This window comes from Pomacea canaliculata, linkage group LG5, assembly GCF_003073045.1.
Source record: "Pomacea canaliculata isolate SZHN2017 linkage group LG5, ASM307304v1, whole genome shotgun sequence".
Classification (NCBI taxonomy): domain Eukaryota; kingdom Metazoa; phylum Mollusca; class Gastropoda; order Architaenioglossa; family Ampullariidae; genus Pomacea; species Pomacea canaliculata.
Genome location: NC_037594.1, coordinates 7,206,182 through 7,232,107, shown reverse-complemented (window position 1 = coordinate 7,232,107; position 25,926 = coordinate 7,206,182). Strand labels below are relative to the sequence as shown.

General features: G+C 41.3%; 1 protein-coding gene and 2 long non-coding RNA genes across 9 annotated transcripts in view; 2 read left to right on the top strand and 1 right to left on the bottom strand.

Moving 5' to 3' along the window:
• The window catches only part of LOC112563705 (glycoprotein-N-acetylgalactosamine 3-beta-galactosyltransferase 1-like), a 25,682-nt gene extending 6,105 nt beyond the window's left edge, over positions 1-19,577 (bottom strand). Inside the window, exons 1-3 of one of the 6 annotated variants that reach the window (XM_025237966.1) lie at positions 12,396-12,789; positions 5,772-5,875; positions 5,151-5,300 (exon numbers count right to left, since the gene is read on the bottom strand). In XM_025237966.1, coding sequence (XP_025093751.1) covers positions 5,151-5,300; positions 5,772-5,793 — 172 coding nt within the window. In that variant the 5' untranslated portion in view covers positions 5,794-5,875; positions 12,396-12,789. Of the gene's footprint in view, positions 1-5,150; positions 5,301-5,771; positions 5,876-12,395; positions 12,790-17,778; positions 17,979-19,303 lie in introns of those variants that run through there. The other 5 variants (XM_025237967.1, XM_025237968.1, XM_025237969.1 and 2 more) reach the window with 5 other exon arrangements.
• On the top strand, positions 15-17,772 carry LOC112563708. Its single transcript, XR_003099099.1, has 3 exons — positions 15-2,595; positions 3,591-3,659; positions 17,353-17,772. It is a non-coding gene; the product is annotated as an uncharacterized LOC112563708 (long non-coding RNA).
• On the top strand, positions 19,518-25,926 carry LOC112563710. Of its 2 annotated transcripts, XR_003099101.1 has the most exons (3): positions 19,518-19,652; positions 20,801-20,949; positions 21,834-25,926. It is a non-coding gene; the product is annotated as an uncharacterized LOC112563710 (long non-coding RNA). The 2 variants fall into 2 exon arrangements; XR_003099102.1 differs by lacking the exons at positions 20,801-20,949; positions 21,834-25,926 and adding an exon at positions 20,225-20,477 and having other exon boundaries at positions 19,524-19,652.

The window sequence follows — 25,926 nt, the reverse complement described above, 5'->3', positions numbered from 1 at the left end:
TGCAAGCACATGCCGCACAGTTAACAATAAATCAGCTCATTATCTGCCCACAACTGTTCTCTTTATCTCTTTATGCTTCTGAGGGACAGAAAAATCGGTGACATGTCACGATAACCTCACACAGCTGCACAGGTTTGACTGAGAACTGCCAAGGACTTTTCCAGGACTACCATTCACACAATTCCACTGAAACGACATATTCTTTTAATTTTATAATAGGTGTAGGGAACGAAAATAAAGGTTGCTATGTTTACCACTGGTTGACGGGCACGCGACATTTATGGTGGAGACATAGTGGGGGTTGTCACAATATTCTTGTTCTCACCCGGGTACTATTATTTGCAGGTGTATGCGGGTTTGTCACAATATTCTTGTTCTCACCCGGGTACTATTATTTGCAGGTGTATGCAAACCACTCCCTCTCTCCCTCTTTTAATCAGGCCATTCGGAAGAGTGTTAAGGCTGATTACCGGGGTGAAGAAGATTTCAGCACAAAGCTGGTGCAGTAAGGCAGTCATGAAAGCCAGGTAAAGGTTCCCTATTCAGATCCAGTTTTATGACCAACACTTAACCTGAGCGTTTGGCCCAGACAGTGACACTTATACAACCATAATTCTTGGTTCACTAAAAGATTGTGTACACTGGCATTCAGTTCTTTAAGACCGTGCCTTACCCAGCATACTACGTTTTGTACATTGAATGCTGACGTGAAGAACGTAGAGGTACGTGGTGTGGAGTCCAAGGTTACATGTTCACCTCCTGCCCTCAACCCACTCCCAACCCAGCAACGGATATTCAGGCTTAAGCGGCGTTTCTGGGCCCCAAGCATTCTTTATATCTGCCTCCACAGTTTGTCTACCTTTGTTTACCTTTGGCCAGAAAAGCGTGTACTCAAGCGACTAACTGTTTGAGGAACGCATTGTGTCTTCGACGGCATTCTTCAGTGCAATACTGAGTTTGTTGCATCGTAACCCAGTCCCAACCACTGTAAAACTTCAGTATTGTAACCTACTCTGAACCACTGTACAACCTCAGCATTGAAACCTTCTCTGAACCACTGTAACACTTCAGCATTATAACCTACTCTGAACCACTGTAATACTTTAGTGTTCCAGAAATACCAGCTTGTTGTCTGACCATGTTACAACCAGGATCAACACATACTATGGAAGATGAACTGGAGGAAGAGAAAGAGAAAGGAGATAAAAAAGCAGACAGATAGAGGAGAATGAGGGGTGGGAGAAAAAGGGGAAAAAAGTGACACCAATGGAATACAAAAGAACTACAGACTCAATATGTTATTCATGTCGCTAAAACGCATAAGACTTTGCGATCAGCAAACATGGAAGAGCTCTAGATGGAAAGTCACATGTCAATTATTTCTGACAAATGATTATTGGAGTCCGGAAATTTGCCGGGTTATCTCTCTAGGGACTCCTTGGTACACACGACGGCCTTTGAAAGCAGCCACCGCCACTTCAGAAGACTTGTAATGGATATTTTCTGTTTTCAGCTTGTGTATAGTGAATGTAAGGCAACAAACAGGGGTGAGGGCCAGGCACTGGGTTGGTGGAAACGAAGAATTTCTTCAATATTTGCCGTCAACTGTCTTCCGCTGGTGGACAGAAGACACTGCACTGAACACAGTTTGCAAAGACCGACGAATCTCGGATGAGCCTAAGCAGGTGTTGGTATCCGACCTTACAGCTGGACAGGTGTTCAACAGTTAACCATAGCGTACTGCTGGCTACACCTGCCTTCACTAATGGTTATCAGGCACAAGATACACCTGAATACAAACAGACAAGGCTACATCACCAGCACACACACACATACACACGCACACACGGACAAACGAGTTACACAAGTGACAAGAAACAGCGCAATTAATTCGGCAAGTGTTGAAACAGCTGTCGGCAATAAATGACTGTTTAAGTAGGATCGAAACCGAAGAAAGTCGCATAAAACCTGAACTTAAAAAGCTTTAATGACAGGAAAAGACCACAGTGACGAAAAGTCGAACAACCTGGTGTTACAAAGAACACTGTTACAGACAGCAACTACACTCTTCGATAAACAATCGTTGTAGAAGATGTGGTGCCAATGTTTATATAAGAGAGATTGCCAGAGTAAAACTGAATGAACCTCATTCGGTGTGACACGGTGAGACAAGTTCCACAGGCAGCAAAATTTGTACAGATTCAAACAAAGCCTGAAATCCACCCTCTTTTTCCAAGGTAGGAAACAATTCTGTTTACACTAGTCGTAAGCTACTCTTTTCCAGAGACTGCAAGATTTCTATGCTTCTCTAAGATATCAGGCCATAAACATAGTCCGCAAAACTGCTAACAGTATCACAGCTTCAGTCGACACTTTTCTTGTCAAATGGGTCCACCACACACCTGCTGACATTACTCCAGCATCACTCGACATTTTTATCCCCAATATGTCCTTCCATGAATTGATTTCGAAGTCGTCAAAAACACCCACCAAAGGGCGAGGGACCACCAGAAACCCCAGAGTGGAGGATGGAGAAAGTCACAACTATTTTAGAAGATGATTGTGAAGAAGTGATGGCCGGCACAAACATCGAAGGTTAGTCATTTTGTTTATGGGAATTTTCAAAAATTTATTTTATACCAATATATATATTCCTGATGGTAATTTTGAATAAAATATGAAATATTAAGGAAAACCAGCCAAGATGTTTGTACTTTAGTGTGAAACATTAAATAACAGATAAGCAATAAGAGTGTGAATGTTGCAGAACTCATTCTGTCCTATAGTTCCCACTTGCACACTGAACCCAAGAGACCTCTGCACCCTTGTATACAAATAAACCGATAAAACCAAACCCAGAAGTGAATAGCATGTCCAGCAGTTGATGAATGTTGTGTGAAGACAGAGAGGGAAGCTACATATAACTTCGCGTAGCTGACTTAAAATAATAAATGGTTTAATTCAAATGCCAAACACAGAGTATGACATGATTAGGGAGGTGTGCACCGCAGGTTGGTCTTTACACTACAGTTTGGACATTTAACGAGTTTTAACATACAAGTCCAAGGCATGTTACAGTACCAGTGTTCTACAGTTGAAATTCCAGTAGACACTTAGCTTCTGAATGGCACAGATGTGCAGTGTCTACATTCTTAAACATTTTCCTGTAAGATGTTATGAAGTTCTGAAATGTCTATACCTGGGTCTAGTGAAAAGGGCTGAAATGGTTTTGACTCAGTGTAAAAAATACAAATATACATCATATAGCATCATTAAATAATAGACATTTAATAGTCTTGACATGCACTACTCTAGACTGTTCAATATTTCAATTGTGCAGAGCGTGAGAAAATCCACATTCATCAAGTGACCCATGTGGTGAAAGTTGTTGCATGTATTAACTGTCAGGGGTAACCTGATAAAACAATTGATTGTCCTGAAGATATTTTCTATTGTGTAATATAAGCTTTTTGGGATGTAAGAACTATACATGAATGTAGAGGGCCCTTTTTCTAGCTTTGTCAACTGTATTTTAGATGAAGGAGGAATTATAATAGCTTTATGACAATTTACCTTCTTGGTGTTTTCAGATCAACCTCCTTCATTGAACATTACATAAGAGAAAGACATGTCCATCACAATGCCGCCAGCAGCATGTGGTAAATATCAAAATTTTTCTTTTTTACTAGTTACTTGGCATCACAAAGAAAAACGGGCAACATTATAATCTATTTATATAGAAAGAGACTGTAGACAGAAAAGTAATTCAGGCAATACAATTCTGTAACCTAATGCTTAGGTAAGTACTCAGTGCTCCGAAGTAGTAGCCCAAAGCGATCAAACCATTGAAGTTGTCATATATTTCAAATGGACTTGACTATTCCTGAAGATGCTGTCTCATTTCAATTGCCGACCTCAGATAAATCAGTAAACAAGCGCCGTTGTTACTTAGGAAGCTGCCGTGTGTGCATGCGTAAGGATCTCGTCTGGGCTAAGCATGACATTAGGCCTGTGGAGGGAGAAGCTGTCTGAAATTTGAAGACAGCAAACGCTTGCTTTAAGGAGACAAGACAGCCTTTACCACGTGCTTAAACAGCGACTTAGGCTAAAGACAGTTTAGCTTAACTGCAGTCTTAAGTGACCCGCGAGGAGCGAGGCTTTCAGCAGAAACTGGTCGACTGTCACTGTCGGCCTGTGAACTGTTGCTCGAAACTTCCATCCAGATATAACAAATATTTAATCATTGTCCCGGTGATATTTTTTGGGGGTCTATAGCCAGCAAACACAAGAGCTGCAGGCTTCATAATGACAGCGTGTTGATAATGACAACAACGCTGCTGCTACTGCTGCTGCTGATGATGATGTGAGTGATGTGCCCATATGAACAAAACTTGAACTTTGCAAAAGAAAAAAAAAAAAAAAAAAGGAAAAAAAGAAAACGAATCACAGAGAACAGCAGAAAACAGAAAACTGTTGTAATGGTGTAAATCCGTAAGGAAAGTAAAACCCCAAAAAGAAAAAGACGCGCAACTTCTTCAAGGAAGGGACATCACTGTGGTCTGCGAGCAGTTCGAATGTACAAACAATCTAAAACGAAATATTATTTTCTTGAGGAATCCTAAGAATAAAGAAGCTACACTAGCAGCAGTACTTGATCTCGTCCTCACACTCTCGTTTCAAATAATTCAATCTTTCGCTACACTGGCGCCAAGATGAAAAGTTAAACTGAGGAAGTCGGTCACGGAACTTTAAGACCCCGGCTCCAAGTCAGGTTTGTCAGACCACCTGAGCAGCTTTGCGTGCCTTAAGTTTAGTCTCTTGCGTGTCTCTATGCTACACTGTCGGAGACCAACCTCTGTGCGCCGAAAGCAAGACAAAGTTATAATATATAATATAGGACAACTACCCATGAATAGAATAAAAAGAACCTGTTACAATAAAAATTGTTAGAGTTAAAAATTGTTACTTCAAACATGTAATACATAATAAACACAAATGGATAATACTAATAAAATTTAGCATTGAAACATATTTTCAAGATAAGTTTCAGCATTGAAGTTTGAGGCCTTTTATATTAGGGGGAGTGGGTGGTTTAATGCTCGGTCCTCAAAACAAAAATAATTGTAAAAAAGATCGCGCACACAACTCACCGCCTGACGGCCTGCCCACGAAGTTTGGGTGGACATGTGGTTCCATTCGAACGACGGTCTGGGACAGCATGTGATAGCCGGAAATCACGAAGGCCACAGTCAGGCCCACCAGTATTCCCAGCAGAAACTGCTTCTGAGCAGCCATCTTACCTGGACGACAGAAGGCAAACATGTTAGCAGACGTTTCCAACGGTTGTAAACCAGCAAGATGAAATCAATGACAGCTTCCTTAGCTCTACTCCGTCACACCAGCTTTGTTTAGCCAACGCGTTGTGGGAATGCTTTGTTTGTTGCCCCTCCCTTCAGCCCCGAAACAATCTCTTTAGAAGACACATGTGGCTGCATACATGTGCACACGCATGATGGAGAGGGGTGGACATTGAGGGAGGGAGGATAACTGACGCCAATGATGATGATAATGAAGCTACACAGACCCCTTAACGACGGTCTTATTAACTGTCCTGTTGATTACTGTGTCTGATTAGACGGGTTATACCATGCACAGTTCTTGTTGTTGTTGTTGTTAAAGGTAACACAACACATTAGTATCCAAGAAGCAAGTGATCCTCTAAAGTCGTCCGTTGTCTCGCTGACCGCGAGGTCAGGAATGAGAATGCTCACCGACAATATACCAACGCATCATCAGCCTCCGCCTCCAACTCTTTCAGTAGCATGGCTGCCCTGTAGGGCTCTCTCTCTCCCCTTGCTGCTCCCTCACCTGGCGTCTGCACAGAAGCAGGAGCGATGGTTAAACATTCTAAGACCTCGGTCTGTGCAGGCTGGACAATGTTGGTCTCGCCCACTTCACACAAGCCTGGCCTTGTGGCAGGCAATGGATGATGAGGCAGGGGATGAGACCCAGATCACAGGATAACCTTGTGCGACAGACGACATGACAGACACGATGCCACACCCACACCTCAGCTTTTGGGGAATGAAAAATCGCCGCACCATCACATCTGCTCACCAGTCCTTTATACAGTAAAGATTTCATTGCTCTTCTACTCAGCAAAGCAAGCGCACGGTTAACAATGTTCACACCACTGACAATCATTACCTATCATTATCTATAACCCACCTTATCGCTGACCAGCATCAGTGATGTGCCTACGATCCAATATTCAAATAATTAAAAATAACAGCAAAGGATTATGTCCACAGATATGCTTGCAAGGACATGCTAGCAACCTAAATGTTTAACCTTCTGTAGCTTTCTTTTAAACGATGTCAGTGGCACATCTGCTACAATATAGGTTGTCATACACTGTACTAAATAAATTATATGACAGGTACCCGAGAGGAGTATACCTTGTAACGAGTGGGTAAGGAATGGGAGATAAAAGAAAGGACAAACGACACTCGACACCATGACAATGTCTGCTTCTGTTAGAGGGTGTCTGTTTACAAGTGCTTATGGTCGCCATGAAATTTTAAGGCCTGGTGACTCACAGTACAGCAGTCTGGTTTGTGGATAGTTATAGTGACAATAATTTCAACCGTTATATGGCACCCCAATATCTTACATGTAAACAGTTTAAAATATTAATAGAAAGGATATAACTGTAACAAGTTATATATATATAACAAATTATACACATACAAGCTATAACAATTCCTCCTAGCACTAGTATGTGTGGAAACTGAAAACATAAAAACAAACAAACAAAAACCAACGTTAATCTATAAATGATGGAGTAACTGTGTCCATGCAGCTTGACAGGGATCATGTTCTCAAGTCCTCTGGGGACTCTTTTGACCTGAATGCTGCTTAACTGTAAGATGCCACAAGATACCCATCACATACCTAAGAGTGTGGGCTAAATGCATGCACTTCTCACCAGGATGTACACTTCACAAAGGGAACAGCCCCTGTATCATTAGCCCCAAACACCAGGGCAGAGATATAGATAAAATTTCAACATCTGGGTCCAAGGACTCTGCCATGGCCTGACCCATACTGTGAAGGAAACACTCCTCAAGAAGAGAAAATGAAACTGTAGCATTTAACATGTCACAGTCATGCAGAGCCAGAAAGAAGTAGACTCACTGGATAAGGTGACTCACAAAAAATACACACATTACAGACACACACATACATGTGTCAGAAATTAAAAAAAAACATGCTAATCTAACTGGCTATTATTCAAAAGCTGCTCTCAGATTAGGCTTTAGATTAACACAAGGGTGTTTTCAAGTTCTTGCTCACCCAGTAAAAATTAATTTTTGACATCTCATAACAGAATATGAAATTAAGTGAATAAATTTCCATTGCAGATGTCCTTTAACATTTTGTAACCTGTTAAAAACTGTTAAAATCTTATCTTGGGAGGGTCTATATTGTGCTCAACTGTGCAACATGTCACTGGTTTAAGATCTTCTCCTGACTGAGGCTGGGGAATTCAGCAGGTGCTTTGCAGTAGCATGCACCAGATTTTATCAGGGAAGGTACAGACTGCAGGACAAGATGGGTCTTAACTCATGCCTTAGGCACTGTCAACCACTTACATTTACTGCCTCTACAACCAATTTGTTATGAGACATTTCCTTTTATCCTTGATCTTTCTCTATTATATGATGAACAGGGGTACCTCAGATGCAGACTGTGAAAAGGAAAGATGACTAGCTTGGCACTCACCCTTAAATATGATGCTGAAGTGTCTTCTGATGAGCCTTGTTTACACTGTGGTGATCTGATACTTAGGGTCTGACCACTTTCAACTATTTACACAGCAGAATTTTAAGTGTACACCTGGGTGCTGAGTTGTTTTCATGAATTCACACACAGCTGTCTCAGTTAAATACAGTAATCTCAGCAGGTCATAGATAGATGGTCGAAGAGGAGTCACTGATGCTAAGCTGTTTATGCTAAATACTCTGTACAAACAACTAAAGAAATCTAAAGCTCATGCCACGCTTATCTTTTTTCTGTTTTTAACACTGTTAAACCTCACTTGCTAGTGGAAAGTCTAGTTTAAGATGTCCATCTATCTCACCAACTAACTCTCTGGATCCTGGACGTTTTAACAAACAGGCAACAAAGAGTTTCTCTTAACTGTCCTCTCTCAGATCCTGTTGTTACCTGTACACGTTCCCTTCAAGGCTACTGCTTGTCTCTACTACTGTTCATACTATATATTAACTGTTGTAGAAGAACTACAGATAGAAGCTTTCTTATAAAATTTACTGATGACACTGCCAACTGTATCTACTGTTGCTCGAAGTATGTCTGTGTGTGTGTATAGTGTGTAAGAGAGAAATTATTTCAATATGTATATTATGTATTTATCTGTATATTCCTCAAATAAGAACTATCTGGAATTGCCCTTGTGTATTAAAAAAGTTGTATAATAAAGCAACTTCATCACTGCTGGATATAAATCACTGGACATCCAAGGAGATGACAGCCTGGAAGGTTGAGAAACACATAGGCCTTATAAATGTTCCCCAAGATACACTGACCTTCTTCTCATGCTGTTGGCACACAACACTACTACCAGAACTGGAAGCAAAGTACTTCTCACCATTTCATGGTACCACATCAACCCAGTTTACAAGATGGCACAATGAGGACTTTTTTTTTATCAAGACAGAACCAATTTGTTGAGACTAAGTAGAGCACTGAATGACAAAGAAGACAAGAGACACAAAACCACACTTGAAGAAGTAAAGACACTAACTGGAAAAACAATTGTTTCTGCGCAAGACAACAAACCCACCAACTCTTAAGAGACTGCAAAACGAAATCAAAAGGAAAGGAATGAACAGCAAACACAGAGGTACATGATTCTATGGCAAAAGACATCATTATGTAGGAACTGAAAAACCCCATCAAGCAAATGAAAAAGAGGAAATCTGGGTAACATCACAAACAATAAGCTAAAACCCTTGGTACTGGTGTCTTAGACAATGTGCTAGATTTCTTTAATCTAAGCTGAAATGTAGGCCAGGTACTCCAGTCTTTGAAGGAGGCCAGCAAGACTACCATTTTCAGAAATGGAAAAACAAAGTAAAAAGTCCTCAGCTAACACCCCTTCATCCCTGATAAGCTGTGAATACAAGACCATAGAGCACATTATTGGCAAAAACCTGCAATGGTACCTGGAGAGTAGCATCTCCCCCAAACAAACAGGCTTCCAGAATTTCAAAAACAAAAGAAGCCCAAACCACACACCTTACACAGATGATTGATGATACTTTTCACTTTTCAGAATTGAAAGTGTAGAGGGCCGGTAGACCAGCGCTTGTAAGGCAGGAAGTGCTGATGTATGCGAGTAAAGTAAAGTTACGATTGTGAAAGATCGCGAAAATAGATCTGCTGATGCATGCGAGAAAAGTGCTGATGCATGTGAAAGACAGAGAAAAGTATATAAGGGCAGAGCTGAGACAAAGGACAAGGGGAGACAACTGAGAAGAGATGGCGCGAAGACAAGCGACACAGCCATGACTGTTGCCATAGCCTGCATTAAAGAGTCGTGCAACTGCTGACGGTTCCTGCCGTTCTGGTTTGAGTGTTGGACTGTTGTGGTCACTGTTCAACCCCCCCACACACACACACCACTCAGTTACATCATGTTAACCTGGAAATCTTCACTGATATTCTAAAGGTATTTGACAAGGTGAAAAAAAGATAAACTGTTGGTGAAGCAAAAAACAGGGGCATGAAAGGCAATATATGCCTGTAAACCAAATCCTATCAGCACAACAGACGAACCAGGGAACTGGTGGGGAGACAATGTAGCTGGAATGTATTGCTGTATGAAGGTGTTCCACAAAAAAGATCTCTAACCTTTACAAACTCTTCATTAATCACTTTGCGCCAGAATCCATGCCGCCCTTTACACAGACAATTTGGTTCTCTGGTGCTTGAATGACTATAAAACAACAACCTACAGGATGCCACCATCTCTGGACAGAATTGCAGTAGAGAAATGGTGTAAGTCAGTCAGAAGAGAAAAGACAAAAGCAACCCTTTTTTTAAATATCTTCTAAATCACAAACTGGCTAGCTGATGACGGAGGATACATTTCTAAAATTTGATGATCAACAGACGTACCTGGAGATCACCTTTGACAAAATGGCTGAGAAGGAAGTAGCACAGAAGGCCAGAAAATAAAAATCATGAAAAAGATTTGGCTGCAGTGATAAGGGAGGTGTTGGCAGTGGGGGATGGGCCAACGAGAAAATCCTCATGACCATGCATCAAGGAACTGTAAGACAATGACTGATATTTGTTGTGAAATGTCACTTGGCAAATAAATTATTTTTCTCCTACTTAACATATTCCCAATCTCTCTCTCTTGCGGGCTGCCCACACTAATAGGCTATCTAAGATGAGAGCAGCACTGAAAAATATCAATTGTCTGAAAATGATACTGCAGTAGATGTCCTCACACATTAGTATTGAAGACAATGAGCTGGTTAACAGAATGGCAAAACAAGCTAAAGGCAGGCAGGATGAAACAGAGACGAAGACCCTCATTAAAGCTCTGCACAGATCACCATAGACACCAGATAGCTATCATCATCTTTCCAGATCAGACAAGATGATTTTCTTCCTGAGAGCAGAGGTAGCACCCCACCTATAACAAAAGCTACACCTGATATCATCTCCAATGTGCTCTTGTTGGGATGCAGAACAGATAACAGAACAAATCCTTCTAGAACAAGTCCTCCTGAAAGTGATGGGGGAGGTATGGCCTTTTCAGTACCCCTTGACATCAAGCTGTGTGTAAGACTCTGTGGATGCTCTGCAGATGATTATTAGCTTCAAATGTAATCAAGGCAAAAAACATTAACAACAATACAAAACTGTTTCTCCTTCTGCATAATAATTTTTACAGAAATGTAGAAAAAATAGTTAGTACATTTTTCTTTTTGCATTATTTATAACTGTTTTTAATAGCATTAGCAGGAACTAAACAAGCTACACACGATCCTTTCATAATCTTTCTCTCCAGTTAATTGCTCATTTATTTTTTTATTTTTTTTGTGTTCTTGTTTCATGGGTTCCAGATGGTGGTGTAGTTTTAGTATAGAATCCTTAAATCATGTACATTTATTTGTTATTTTGTGAAATTTACCCCAGAAGTATTTTTTTTCCATTGCACTGCATATCTCATGACATGCTTTACCTCATGCCATAGACTATCTTATGCACGCATACCTCTAAAATTGATCTAAGAAACTGTTTTCAGTCTAGAATTTTCTATTTAATAGTTAGGTGACACCTCAGAAACGATAGCTTGAAATGGAAGAATGAGGCTGATAGAAAGTAGTCTTCCTTTACCCTCACTTAAACTCCATGCTGGTCAATGCTTCTCCATCCCCAATGTTTAGAATTCTCTTTACCTTTCTTTTTATACTGTGTCTTTCTTTGAAACTTTCACATCTGGCTTCAAAGCATACATCTTTCAGAAATATCTTTTGTACTTAACCAGCTCTTCCATTCACTCTTTCATTCCCATCGCCATCCATGCTCTGTCATGTTTACCCATTTGTAGTCTGTATGCTGAATCTTATGCATTTAACTGCGTGATTCGTTGTATGTTAAACCGTCATTGTAGTCTTATGAGTTATATTGCATGTAGCCTACTTTCACTGCACTATGAATTCAATTATTTTATTGTGTACAAACAGTGTCTCTTCTTTATTGAAGTCTGTGCTTGAGTGCTTTCCACTGACCCACTGCCTAATGCTGTCCCAAGTGTGCAAGTGGTAGGCAAGGCCTGCTGTTCTAGGTGATCTAGGTGATCCTGCTGTTCTAGGTGTTCTAGTAATTTAGAGCAAATATAATTAGTAGATGAGCCTAGTGGGTGTATGTATGTAAATTTGAATGAACTGCAAGCATTCCATCATGAGTGGAAGGTTGCCTTGTGCTAATAACGTGGTACCATGATAAACAAGCTGGGGCAAAAGAGATAAAGATAAAGCTTTAACAAAGCTAAGGCATGCCCTGAAACATTTATCTGGTCTCTGGTTACAGTGACATGACACACAACCAATGAATCTGGGGATGGAGTGGTGAATTAGAAATCTTATTTGATTGCATGAACATGAAACAGTTTTTTTTAAGTTATATAAGAATAGACCGATCCGAGATTGTTGAAGGGGTATACACTAGTTGACTAAAGCTATATTTGCATTATTTCCATGTCATATGCTAACTACTTTACGTTTTGTGCTGTTGTGTATCGGTGTGTGTGTGTGTCTTCACGAGTGGACGTACTTCAGGAAAAATGTACATACCACACACACTGAGAGCCACTTCAGCCATTGTTTTTCACGGTTGTTGTTCGTGTCACAATAAAACCTCCAGCATGTCCTCTCGCCGCCTGCAGGTGACTGTCCTATTGAGGTTTTCAAATTCTCCACGTACACACGGGAATGTGATCAACCAAACGATCATCGGTCAGACCAAGTGTTATCGACACTCCCCTTCCGAGTTTCGATCCCTTTTCCGAAACGAAGTCACTCCAATTCTAGTGCCTCTTTCGGGCCAGGTACACAAAGACAGAACACTGATACCTGTGAATATTTTGTTCACTCTTCACCAAGCTCTAGTACGGGACAAGACCAACTTTCTACCGCTGCGCCGCTGATAAAGCGAGCGGTTTGCTCTTTTGCGACTTCGTAACAGAAGAGCTCTCCGGAAGTCTCTAGAATCGGAGAGTGGTGAGGATGCCAGGACGGTATACGACTTTAATTTTTTTATTCGCAGTCGACTGTAATACTTTTTGGCTTCACAACCTAGTTTTACTTTAGGGCACCGACTTCTTTCTGCATCTAGAGTATAAAAGTCTGTGCTTCAGGGTCTATCGCTGACACGCTGCCCCATTTTGTGTCGTGTTAGCGGTGTGTACAACCCGCGCTGTTCTCGGATACAAATTTATAGTTGATGTGGTGTTTGTGTGAACAAACGCTTTGAATAAGTGAATTAAAATTTAATTTTCACTTTCTCGCCTACGGGCATTGACAGTGATTGCAATTTTTATCCCTTGAACGTGAGGCGGAGTGGCAGTTTGGTGCAGTCATGCGCTGCACTGACAGTCACGGTCGCAAGCAGCACAGTGTCAATAGTGTAGGACTGTGGGGTGTACTCAGCACCTCCAACGCTAACACGAGCGCTGAGCGAAAATCGCTGGAAGTAGAGCATAAAGCATCAAAAAAATATATTCCGTGTTTGGTGTTTTTCTCTTAATCACACCTGGATTTGTCACGAAAAAAGAGTGACGAAGGGGCATGGTCTGCATGAGCTGAATTCGGAAAGATAAAATTTTCGGTAAAGAAAACAGGTCTGCTGTTGCTGAATGTTCTCTTAAAAAAATTTAAATGGAATGCTGGAAATTAACCATCAAATAAAAAAGATCACAGGAGTGTATCTGAGACAATTCACATTTGAAATGTGTTATATTTTATTAACAATAATATACATAAAAAATAATCAAACGCGCCCACTGAGTAACTGAGAATCAACAATAATACAGAGTAGACTGGTGAAGATTTACTAATTTACCTGTCTGTCAAATGAAATATTAAATATTTTAACATTTTAACTTCAAAGCTTCTAAATAAAGTTTAAATCCGCATGGCTGTTCTCCGAAATCAGCCGTTTCATGTACAAGAAATCTCTTTTTGAACACAACCTGAGCGATGCTTCTCCGTCTGACTCTAACACATTCGATCACAGCCACACAAGTATACATGTACTACTTACACGCACAGGAGCTCTCCAGTGTAGGAGAGTAATTTTCTTCTGCTTTCCCAGTGGCAGGTGAGAATGCCGATGTTTGAAGGCTTATATCTTGAAAAACTAAGGATAATTATGTACTCTTATTTTGGTAAATATTATTTTAAAATGAACTTAACCCGACCATAAAGAAAAAGAAATGTTTCACGCGTGTTGGCCTTTAAAGGATTCAATGGTGTGCAGGTGTATATATGGTATGTGAAAACGGATGGAAAGCCAAGGCAGAAAATGAAGGAGAGGAGAGACATGGTCCCGTTTCCTAGCTCTAACAACCAGATGTAGTCGACACAATATGCACGAATTAACATTCGATAACTGCGATACGACTGACAAAGGTCCTTTTTTTCTGATTTTTCGATAGACAACGTTGACCTCTGGGTTCTCTACCCTTGCCTCAGGCTGATATGATTCGCCACGAAGATTCTAACTGGCCACAGTTGCTAGGAGCATTCGGTGGGGTATAGCAGCCCCAGCAAGAGCTGTTTAACCCTAACATAGATTAGAAACTAGGAAGGGTACCCGGGTTTGCCCAGAGCTCCCCTGACAGGCTGTCAGTGCTCAAAGCACCCGTGGACTCAATCAAGCGCCAACGCAACACGCCACCAACCGTTTCTTGTCTGGGAAAGATAAACACTGCGGTGGTGTTGGTCACAAATTAGTCACTTGTGATATAGTTTACTCCCATATTAATAGTACTCTTTACAGTTTACTAGTGACACGGGTTGAGGGCCTGATCAATACAAAATTTGTGTTCTTATCTTCTCTCTTTCTCTCTCTTGACAGCACTCTTTCTCGCTCAGAGGTTATTTTCCGAAATTATATCGTTTGCTAAAATTGTCTCTGCTGAGTAGAAGATTTTACAAAAGTATGTTGCTTCAATAGGTAACATCCTATATCAGGTAAATATTAAAATAAAGATGGTGTAGCTCAAAATACTAGTGCCCAACAGTCTTGGATCCTCTACCTCCCTGTAGACAAATGCACATTTGCAAAGTTTGGCTCGGTTTGGATATATTACTTCACTTAGTTTCAAACTCACAGACCGCCTTCCAAAAGCTGAAGATTTTCTGTTCTTGACCCTCAGCGCATAAAAAAAAAGTAAAATAAAATAAATAACAGAAGTGCGGGGGATGGGGAAAAAAACCCAGCACCTGTGATAAGGTTTACAGTACACCTTCGACTCGCGGACTCGCGAATAAACCCAACACCTGTGATATCTCTCTGATTTAAGGGGGTGGTTGTTGCTGAGCGGAAGGCTGATGTAGATATGCGACGTCAATGCAACCGGATCCAAGATAAATGATAAACAAGCTTCAACTATTGATCACTTAGGACACAGCATTCACATTCACCTTTTAACAGGTGTGGCTGTAGGAGTTGGAAACGTGTTATGTTGTTGATTAAGCCACTTGAACTCTACCAGACCGCCGATGAACGATTCCAAAGAAAAACAAAGTCACAATCGGTGCGACAGAAAAGCATATTATGATCGCTGTAGTCAAGCTGTTTCACTAAGCCTGTTTTTACCAAGTTTATCAACAAATCATTTACAGGAGGGATCGATAATAGAACATATGGACGTGTACAGTTACACCAACAAACAAACCATTCCATCCCTCTGTGTGTTTGTGTGAGTGAGAGAGATGTTGATTAAACTCTTATGAAAAGTGGTGGATGAACCAGGGGGACAAGGGAGTGAGGGAGAGCCGCCCCCTCGAAAAAGATATTGAGGGGAATACTAAGGGGGGGGGGGAGAGAATATTTCCTCCCTCCTGGCGCAATGCCTGACATGTGATTGTTCACAAAGTATACAAAGAAGGTACAGGAGCTGTGTGTGCGTGTGAGAGAGAGAGAAAAAAAATCTTTATTTACGAGGTTAACAGAATAAGAAAAAGGTACATCTATCCCTTGATCTAGTGAAAGGAAAAAGAAACACCGCTTTACTACAAAAAAACTAGCATTAATCAGAGAACAGGAAGGAATTATTTTTGGGACGCACATATACGTGCAAACCTTGAAAGTGATTAATATGTCTACAAAGTTTATCTTATCCTGAAAATTACATTATTTCTTGTGAGTGCGATATCCGATAACTGGGTGAGTCATTTGTCAATGAGTTGTTGGTTTGTTTTTTTTAGTGTTGTTCTGTCGTTATACACTGACAGCAACATGTGTTCTGATGCTATCACCGTTTACGCGCGTGTGTGTATGTGTGTTCACTGGTCTTTTGCAGTGAAGTTACCCACCTTCTTCATAAGTGCATCTTACCTTTAACTTTTACCCTGGTTATGGCCTTGCCACCGCTTTGAAACTACCGAAATAAAATGCTTACTACACTTCCCAGGTACAGCAGGTGAAGGTGGGAGGGAGAGAGTCTGTGATTTACTATTCACAGTGTGTGTGAGTCAAGCATCCGGAACTTTTTTGTAACTGTGGATCGGTTTACAAATGATTTTAATCAAGTAATGGACATGGTGATTCGTGTTTACTCAGCCAAACTTTGCTAACATTAGATGACTGGTTGGTGTGTTTGCGCTCAAGATGGACTGGTGTTCGATAGTCTGGTCATTAAAATTGTGGCGACACCACGTCAACAGTTGTCGCCCTTTTTTGCTTGTTAACCAAGGTAAAGGTTTAGAAAAATACTAAAAGCTTGATTAAGATATCCACCTACCTACATCGATCTTTTAACTTGGTTTTTTAAAACCGGTAAAGTTACAACAGATTGGTGTATCCAGAGTTTAGAACTTTCAGCTACGTATGCTCGGTGGAATATTCGACAAGAATAATTTAAGAAAAACCAAACACGGCAGAAACTAGCACTTGACATGCGTTTGACATGCAATTCAAGATAATATAAGTTGTTTGTTTTTTTTTTTTTTGTTTCGGGCAATGTTATCAAAATCACACATCATAGGATTTGGGTTTTGTTTTTTTAATTTTGCAAAGTTGATAACCGTATTCTCAAAGCCAAGAAAAAGCACGATAATAACACACACACATACACACACACTTGCAAAGGCGTGGTAGCGTGGATATTTCTACCGTATCCATTGTAAAGACCGTTCTTAACCGGACAAAACCCAGGAGAATCAAACCTCCGAAGTACTTTCAAGTCCCATTGTATTGCCAATGTATCAGCAAACACTTACCTTCGCAAAAAAACAACTTCGCCAAGCTTCTTCAAACGCTTCCCAGGTAAGAATGAACTTATGGTGTTTCGATAGAAAGCCCAATCTACAAACTATACTGTATATCTGATTTACTGCACATGAAAATACTGTCGGTTCGACATTAGATGATCGTACATTCTGATGAAGCCAGGACTACACCATCATACATCAGTTTAGAATATACATTTGGCGGTCTAGCTCTTGTGTTGTTGGCTGTTAAAAAAAGACAGGAAGAAAGCTGGACCTGTTTAAATCAGGATTTGTTGAATGTTTCATGTTTCAGATAAAATACTCGAACGGTGTCACCGAGGACAGAGTTATTTTCAGTGTTGTGGACGTGGAGAGGTCAGGCCAGAGGGCATCAACACATCACAACAGTCAGAGGCGGTTACAGGAACTGATAGAACAACTCGACACCTCTCACATGGTGGATCTCTTTTCTATTGTCACTAGAGAGACAGGTTCAGTTCTCTGTCTCCGCACAAAGAATTAAAAAAAATATTATACCGAGAGGTCTCTGCACTGATACTAGCAAATGGCCAACACCTTATCAGTTGTAGTGTCCTTGTTTCGAATTTTGACTGTCGGCTGAAGTGCGCTTTACTTAAGGATTTTTAACAGTTGGAGACTTGGGTCAACGCAAATGAGGGATTTGAAACTAAATTTTACACAAATAAGAATAAAAAAAAGTACAGAAGCAGTTTCTTACCAAAAACAACTCGTCTGTACGCCTCTGTGTCTCATTTAGGGGCTGGTTGCAAGACGGGGACCTCTGTGGTATCTGCGGACCTCCAAATAATGTGTGCACCTACCTGTTTGATCTCACGGGACCTGGCACCTGGAGGAGGCAATCTATTTCTTTGACACGCACTCACTTCATTGGAAGCCCACCCTTGTCCAGACTCGCTCACTGCTTGAGACGACAGGTACTCTCCCTCCCAGCAACCCGCCCCTACCCGCCGTTTGTTTAAAGAACAAATCTACTTCAGACAGTTCACCTGTTCGGACGGTGAGCTGCTGCTATCTGTAGGAAAAAATAAGGTGCTGTCTGTGCCTTGAAGTGTCACTGTGACATGAAGAGTATGCCTTCACAAGAAAAAAACACATCGGTCGTGTCGCAGTGACATTTCGTACTCCCCCTAACCCCTGGCTCGCTCTTTACAAAAAAGTAAAATTTTTTTTTTAAAAACACCTCCTGTACATAAAGCCAGTCTGACAGCTATCTTAATCATGTAAGTAAACAACACAGGCTAACTCATTCTTGTCTGACAGGACCTGTCATTCCGGAATAAAATATTATGCCGAAAAAAAAAGTTTTTAAGAAACACTCACCCGCCCTTGCGCGGTTCAGGGGTCGCACTTAAAAAAACGAGGATGTGGTTGTCCTGGGCAACACGGGAAGATCAAAGGCAAGTGTCTTATATCGGTACCGGTGTCCAGAACCGGGGCTCTAGTTATAGCGGCAGAGATACCCTGGGGGTAAACTAACTTAAAGAATGTCCGTGTGAGTCTGTATCAGCTTGCTAACTATCGAGATAAGCCACTCGGCCTTGATTTCCCGATTTTGCCCCAGGGTAACGACTTACCCTAGGGATACCGACTTGTGTGTGTTTTGCTTCACCTGATTCTTTGAAGTTTATATGAAGTTTACTAAGAACTCTGTTCAGTCTTTGAGTACAGGAATAACTCATCAAGTCTTCCGACCAGTAAACATCACACAGTTACAGGTCGATTCGCCCAGAAGTCATCATTCAGTGTAAAAATACCTTTAGTGTTTGTTGTATGTAAAAAACAATACTTTTTCAATAGGAGTAGTCACGTGACATACGCAAATCAACCTTCAGGGATATAAAATGAAAAATGGACGATGCTTGAAGTAAAGAGGCGAGTGGATACATTTGTGAGTCCCTTCCCCCAACCAAAACAAAAAGTTCCCTGAGTAGTTTTAGTTTACACAATAGCTTGAGATACATGCAAACGGGAGCTACAGGACGAGTTGCACTCCCAACCCAATTACAAGTTATGAAAGAAAGAGCAGGACCGACAGGTGCAGGCAAAACAAGAACGATAAAGATAACTACACCAACATGTTCCTAATTCGTGGTCAGATTATCGCAAGGATAATGATGAGGTCGAATCGACCGTCCCCCACCCATTTTGTTTAACATATCACCGACTGGTGTTAAAGCGAGAAGCAGGTGGATAAACACAGTCACATTAATACTGTCACTCACCTGATAGCTGCGTCAGAACAATCCTTCCACCCACCTGTCTGTTGGTGAGAGGGGTAGCCTCCCGAATACACCGACTAGATTCCAGACACACTGACCACACCTTCTGATGGCAACTCCTCTCACGACTGACCAGGCCACAGCACAGTCTGACCCTCGTTCGGACAGTCACCTCCTCCTGTCTGCAACCTGCAGGTGAACTGTCGCGCGGATGAGGTCAGCGGTGTGTCACCAAGGGGGATACGTGCTGCCACCACCTTTGCTTCTTTTTAACAGGTGCACAGCATAAAGACAGCCTGGCTACACGAACACCGCCTGCGTTTTGTTCAAGTCGCCTTGATCCGTCTGCCAGGTGAGAGGAATGGGGACAGGTGAGGTGGGGATGGAGGAAAGCTTGTTGCCGGATGTGATTTATGTCGCGCAGTCAACTGGGTGTGCAGCGGCCATCCGTCTCCTTCCACTCTCTCTCTCCCCCCAAATCGTGGAAAGCGAAATGTTTACAAATACCTGCTGCTAAAATTACACACTTGACAACATTGCACATAAACACCCCCTCGTCCACCTGCTCCACTGCTCCCCTCACCTTTAAAAAAAACCTGTAACCTGAGGAGTGGCGCTGTGTTGAAGGAGTTAAGCTTCCCAGTCACTCCATTGTGATAAGTTTTATGAACTAAGGGGAATGGGTGTTTGTTTTGAAAGGGATGGGTGTTTGGGTGTTTAAATTAATTGATAAATGACTACAATATTGTGAACTTTGATCACTAATATCTCACCTTTAACTCCAAAGTAAAGGGGAAAAAATATATATAGAAAAAAAATACATTCATCAGAATTTTACTAGAACCTGTTCGGACTGACAAGTATTTCCAGCTGTTACATGACCTGGTGTTATAAAATTAGTTTCTCTTCGCCTTATCTTTCCAGATAACCATTGACCCGTGTCCACGGAGCCTACTTCGGTGTTGACATGCTTGAAGTAGGCAATGAAATTTAGTGAGGCACTTGTTGCTCTGGTTTTCTTGACATTAAGCAAGGGGTACTTCAGTTCAGGACTTCAGTGTTGTGCAGAATCCATAGATTTTATAGCAAATTTGCCGAGGTTGTGTATAATTAAAAATGCAATAAATCTGCCATCTTCAAACAGGTATCGAACGAGAAAGAAGAAAGAAGAAAGAAAACAAAATACGATAGAAAGGGAAAAAAATTTGGTGCTTGCAAATGGCTCAACTAAGAATGGTTTACACTTAGTAGTCTTACTCCCCTCGGCCAAAAAAATGTCTTATCTTGAACTTTTATGATGGGTCAACATATAATCAAATCCTTTTTACGGTAAATTATAAAGCAGCTTATGCATCTTTTATGCTTTATATTAGGATAACTTACAAAAGAACATGTATTTAGCTATGTTCCGTGCTCCCACACTTCCCACTAGTGTCTGTAGCTGTCAGATAATAAGTTGTTTTTTTTTAATAAATTTAAATCAAACGTTTCTTATTTCAGGAGTTTGTCAACAATGAATGTGAAAGAGCATCCGATTCTCTTAATAACGAGCTAAGGACCGACATAAAGGAGGTGGAGAGAGAAAGAAGATGAATATAATCATGCCAGCAAATGAATATCTGTTACCATCAAGTGTGACAAGGCGACAGGTCAGTGCTAAGAGGTCATCCACGGTCAGGTTATTAAGCTTCCCTGTCTCGATTTTTATAGGTTTCGAAAATAAGTATTTAGTCGGCGATCAGTATGGTACTAATCTTATAGTAGAGTGTAATCATCATCATCATCATCATCGTCGTCGTCGTCGTTCAACTTTTAAAACTTAACACGCACACAGACTAACAAACATTTTTGTGAAGTCAGCCTGAAAACCCCGGGCTTAATGGCGTGTGACATTAGAATAAAGAGCTGACACAAAACCAACTCGACTAGTGCAGATCATTCGATACACTGAACATCCGGTAGAATGGTGCTGTTGTTGTGGTTGAGTGCATCCGAGTATCCCCTCCACCCAACACACCCACCTTTCACGGTGAGTGACGTCACGCAGGTGTCTGCCAGCGGTTTTCACGCGACAACGTGTCGCTCCACGTGCAAGTCGCAGTTTAGTGACGTGTGCAACAGGTCTTGTCACGCGGGGTGGGGAGTGTGGGGTGGGGAGCACGAGACTGGGTTGTTTGGGACAGGTGCAGGTCTTGGATCTCTGCGACCTCCGAACATGTAGGACTGTGAGGTGCAAAATACAAGATTTAGTCGCCGTGTAGACGGGGAGGAGAGAGCTAGTGTAACAAGGGGGTGGGTTTGTTCGTTAAATAGCAGCGAACGGTGGTTATATAATTCTGAGGATGTGTTTGTGTGTGTTTATACTTTTGTCGTCTGCGCCATTTATCCTAACCTTGATTATTAGTCTTGAGAATAAGTTGCTGGGGATCATGTTCGTGTTTGATGGTGTGTTTGTTTTCGTTCTAACATGTTACCGGTGGCTCTAAATGACAAAACAATATGCAGGATAAAAAAGCATGTCTCTCCCACGCAGGACGTGGACATCGTGGCAGTTTGCGGCAATACGATCCCCCTACTCTCACACAAACACACAAAGGTGTAGGAAGATGCTCGGCTTTCAGGTAGGTGAGGGAAACAACCTTCCTACTGACAGTGAACGATGTTCAAATTCTTCCCTCCTCATATCTTTTCTGAGGGGGTGGCTGCCTCACCTGGCTCATATGACACTGAAAATGAGGAAAGGAGAAGAGTGAGCGAGCAACAGTCGCACAGAGCGAGTGAGTGAGAGAGCTGAATGGCGGATCGCACCACAACATTTATCTCCCACCTCTGTCAACCATGTGCAAAACAATCAGCAACAATGAACAATGAGATAAATACAACCGACATGACAGCAGATGGCCAATGGATCAACATGGCGCTGCAAGTGTCGAGCAGGGCCGTCCCATAACAAAGCTATTTAATAATCGCCTGTGCTTTTCACTGCCAACATTAACAACAGTTAATTTTTTTATATATAAACAAGTCTTATAAGATCCATACGAACATGCATCACATTAAGAATTAAGGCCTGGGGTCGGGGAGACAGCCCACCAAAGGCATTAAACAGCGCCGACAACGAAGCTTGAAGCCATTGAAGTCAACCATCTACTTGTCTGTCTACTTGTCTGTCTACTTTTACTGCCAATCTGATTCTATTTGACTTACTGAATGTCACATGCTACACGATCCACTTCGCAAACAGAATAACAAGCAAAGGAAGTTAATTCTTCTTGAGAAGCCCTGCACACACAGAGCTGATGGACTCGGGTGATCGGCAAATGCCCTTTGAGATAAGGTCTTCACTCCCTCGACAGGCGGACAAAGACAGGATCAGGTTGCCACGTAGGCAAGGGGTATTCTCGGGATATTATTAGCAACGAAGGAAACAGCCTCATATCAGATGATCTATCACCTTCTAGTTTTTTTTTCTCTTTTTTTTTGCACTTTACAGCAGAGAGATTGTGTACTGCATGGTGGACTTCACGCACGCACGCACACACACCCCGTGCCACGTAAGAAAAGATTGTTGGATGATAGTGGAACAAACATGGCAGTTTCTGGGTGAAGCCATGCGAACAATAGACAGGGTGAAATTGTTCTTGCTACAAAATCCTGTTTTGAAATCCAGCGTTATCTCCTGAAATACTTTTGCTGACAAGGATTCAACTCGACTTATTTAATTTGATTCACCGACACCTCCACCAAGGACTTTTAAAAAAATGTAAAACTGTTTCGTACTCTTGTTTAATACCACTTGTCTTAAATAAATTGACAAAACGATTTTTTATGAAGAGGTTAGGCCCATTTGCGATGTCTATTTTTGGTGCATAATGTTCCTATTGTTATACAGGTGGACACAGAAATATTTCCGGTAATGAAAGTTTCCTTTTAATGGTGTTTGCGGAGTTTTGACAGGGTTGTGGACTCAAGCTGAGATGTTCGTTTGGACCCACATTTCTTGTATTTCTCAAACTACCATTAAACAGCTTGTTTGGGGTGGTTTATTAATATGGGGTGTCCTGTACCTTTTGATGTTTAGGATATGTACTATGGAGACCTCAGGCTGTGCGAAATACTTTTTTTCCCCTTTTTTTCTTGCCAGTTAAAAATCTTGTTGCCACAAGGCCTGGTGAACGAAGATGTTAAAGTTCGATAGATGGTTGATTCTGTTTTAAAGGCCAGTATTTCTAGTATTCTATTGTTTAATATTGTATTTTTACTTCCATCTTTTACAAAGTTCATGGTACGCGTGTTTAATCTTGCCATAACTTATGAACTCATGTCAACACTGATATACTTGTCATGAAATAACCATCTTTCTTAGTAGACTTTAATAGGAAGAATTTTTTTTTAGCATTTATTTGATTTTTTCAGAAACTTATTCCCTCCGTTTGTAGAAAGCATTTGGTATTTCTACGCTGACACTTCTAACTCCATTTTATACCTGAGAGCTTTGAACAACCCTCATTTTAGAAACGGAAGTCTTCCACAGACGACTATATAACAATCATTAATTATCTTTTCTTTGATTTTAACCGTAACCAATGTAACCGATGCCAGAAAAAAGGTTGGTCGCAAAAGCGAAATAAATATGACCGGATGAAATAGAACTCAAGCTAAAGTATTAATTTGTGCAAATCTCAACAACTTCACGCATAAAGAGAAACCAAATACAAATGAAAGCTGTACATACGAGACTTTCCCAAACAGCTGTGGTGTCGAAATGGACGTGACTGGAGGATCTGACTGTCACAATGTCCTTTTTTCTGATAATGATAACGAAAGAGGGGGAAAGGTAACAGATGCTTGAAGTATGAACATGCAAGGGACGCTATCGTTTACCAAAGGGCCGTCACCGATGGGGATGGAGTCACACCATGGCAAGCCAGCCCTGTAAACAGATGCCACATGCAGAAAAAAGAACAGCGTGCCCGAGACGAGAGCTGAACCCAGGTCCCGATGTGAAGGGGGGAAAGAATCGATAAAAACTTGTTATTTAATCAGTTTGTACCTGAGACAGTCGCTAACAGGTGTTGTATGCACTTTTTACATGTAGAGCTCACAGAACACGTGCACGCACACATGTACAACCCCCAAAATACAGGGACTAACACGGAAAGAACATCCGTTGGTACATGGGACGACAGATCTTTCCCGAAAACTTTTCTTGAACCACTTCATCAGTTACAAGAACTGTATATCATTACAAGAACTGTATATCAGTTACATCAAGTCAGTGTGCTCACACAGCAGCGAGATGTCAAACTGAAAGTCTGGTGAAACCTTTAGTAGACAAGAGAACAAAATAATTATTCTCTTCTTTCTTCTTTCACTGTTCTACCTTTCTCAATCACACAGTTCATTTCGGCATTTGTCTATCTCATATGCAAATGTAAAATTTTTCTTGTATCAATCGCATGCCTGTCAATAACGTGTATGTAGTCTGAAAAGTAAATAATACACACTTAATCTTCAACGTGACCTCTAGTATCAACACTTTACTTAACATTACTATTGGCTACAACTGTAAATACAATAATAGTGTGTCTTACACCCTTTCCAGCTGCTTGTTGCAGCCAAATATACTTACGTAACACCATTGTAGCGAATGCACCCGGGATGTAGAGAAAAGCGTTGTGATTGTTCAGCAAAATCTTTTGTTCACAGTGAGTAGTGAAGGCGCTGAAACCTGGGTAATGTTCTTCTCTTCTGACAAAGGTGACAGAGAACTTTGTATTTTGATATTAAAAAATTCTCAGAAAAGTCAACTTGTTATCTCCTGGAAGGGTTAGTTGGAAGTTCGTCGACATGTACTCCTGTAGACCATGAAAAACAATGTCTTCTGTCGTCTGACTCTGACAAAACACATCTACTGGCATCGGTGATGTCTAGCCAGGGGCAAATGTCTGTAACCTCAGAGTTTATGTGCAACCTCGCGGGTTAGACAACAGCTACCACAGGTAGGGAGTGAGATGCTCCTTGAAAGTGAGAGGGTTGAGAAGGCCCGCATCAGTTAAGGGGAAGATGGTGTTGTGAAATGGCTTTAGGAGAAAGGCCATCGTTGAGCTTTGAGAAAAAAAAAAAAAAAAGAAACAAACAAGTGTCTGTATATACTCTTCAAAAATATTGGCACACATTGTGCTTATTTTCAAACCTTAAGTTTTGAACCTCAGCGCTGTAAGAATGGGTAGTGATTTTGTTTGTTTGTTTTTCATTTTTGGTTTCTTTTTTAACGGGTAGCTGGGTACTTTATAACAGCCGCAGTGCAGTAATGAAGCGCAAAATAATGTTTCGGACCTAATTTCGAGTTATATATGGACAGTCAGACATTTTCACTCCAGTGCATACACGTCACAGGGAGGTTGCCATGGCGTCCGCAGGAGCGACGGTTCGCTACCCGTGTGGCGCAGCGCATGTCCACCCAACTGTTGAGAATGGGTATCTGATTTTGAGGAGGATTGTGGTAGGTAAGACAGCGAGGAAGAAGACCATAAACACCCGACTTGAAAAATATCTGGCCTCTCTTATAACACATCGCTCTCCAACGACCAAAAGGTTATGGGTGAAGCGACTTCTTGTGTCAC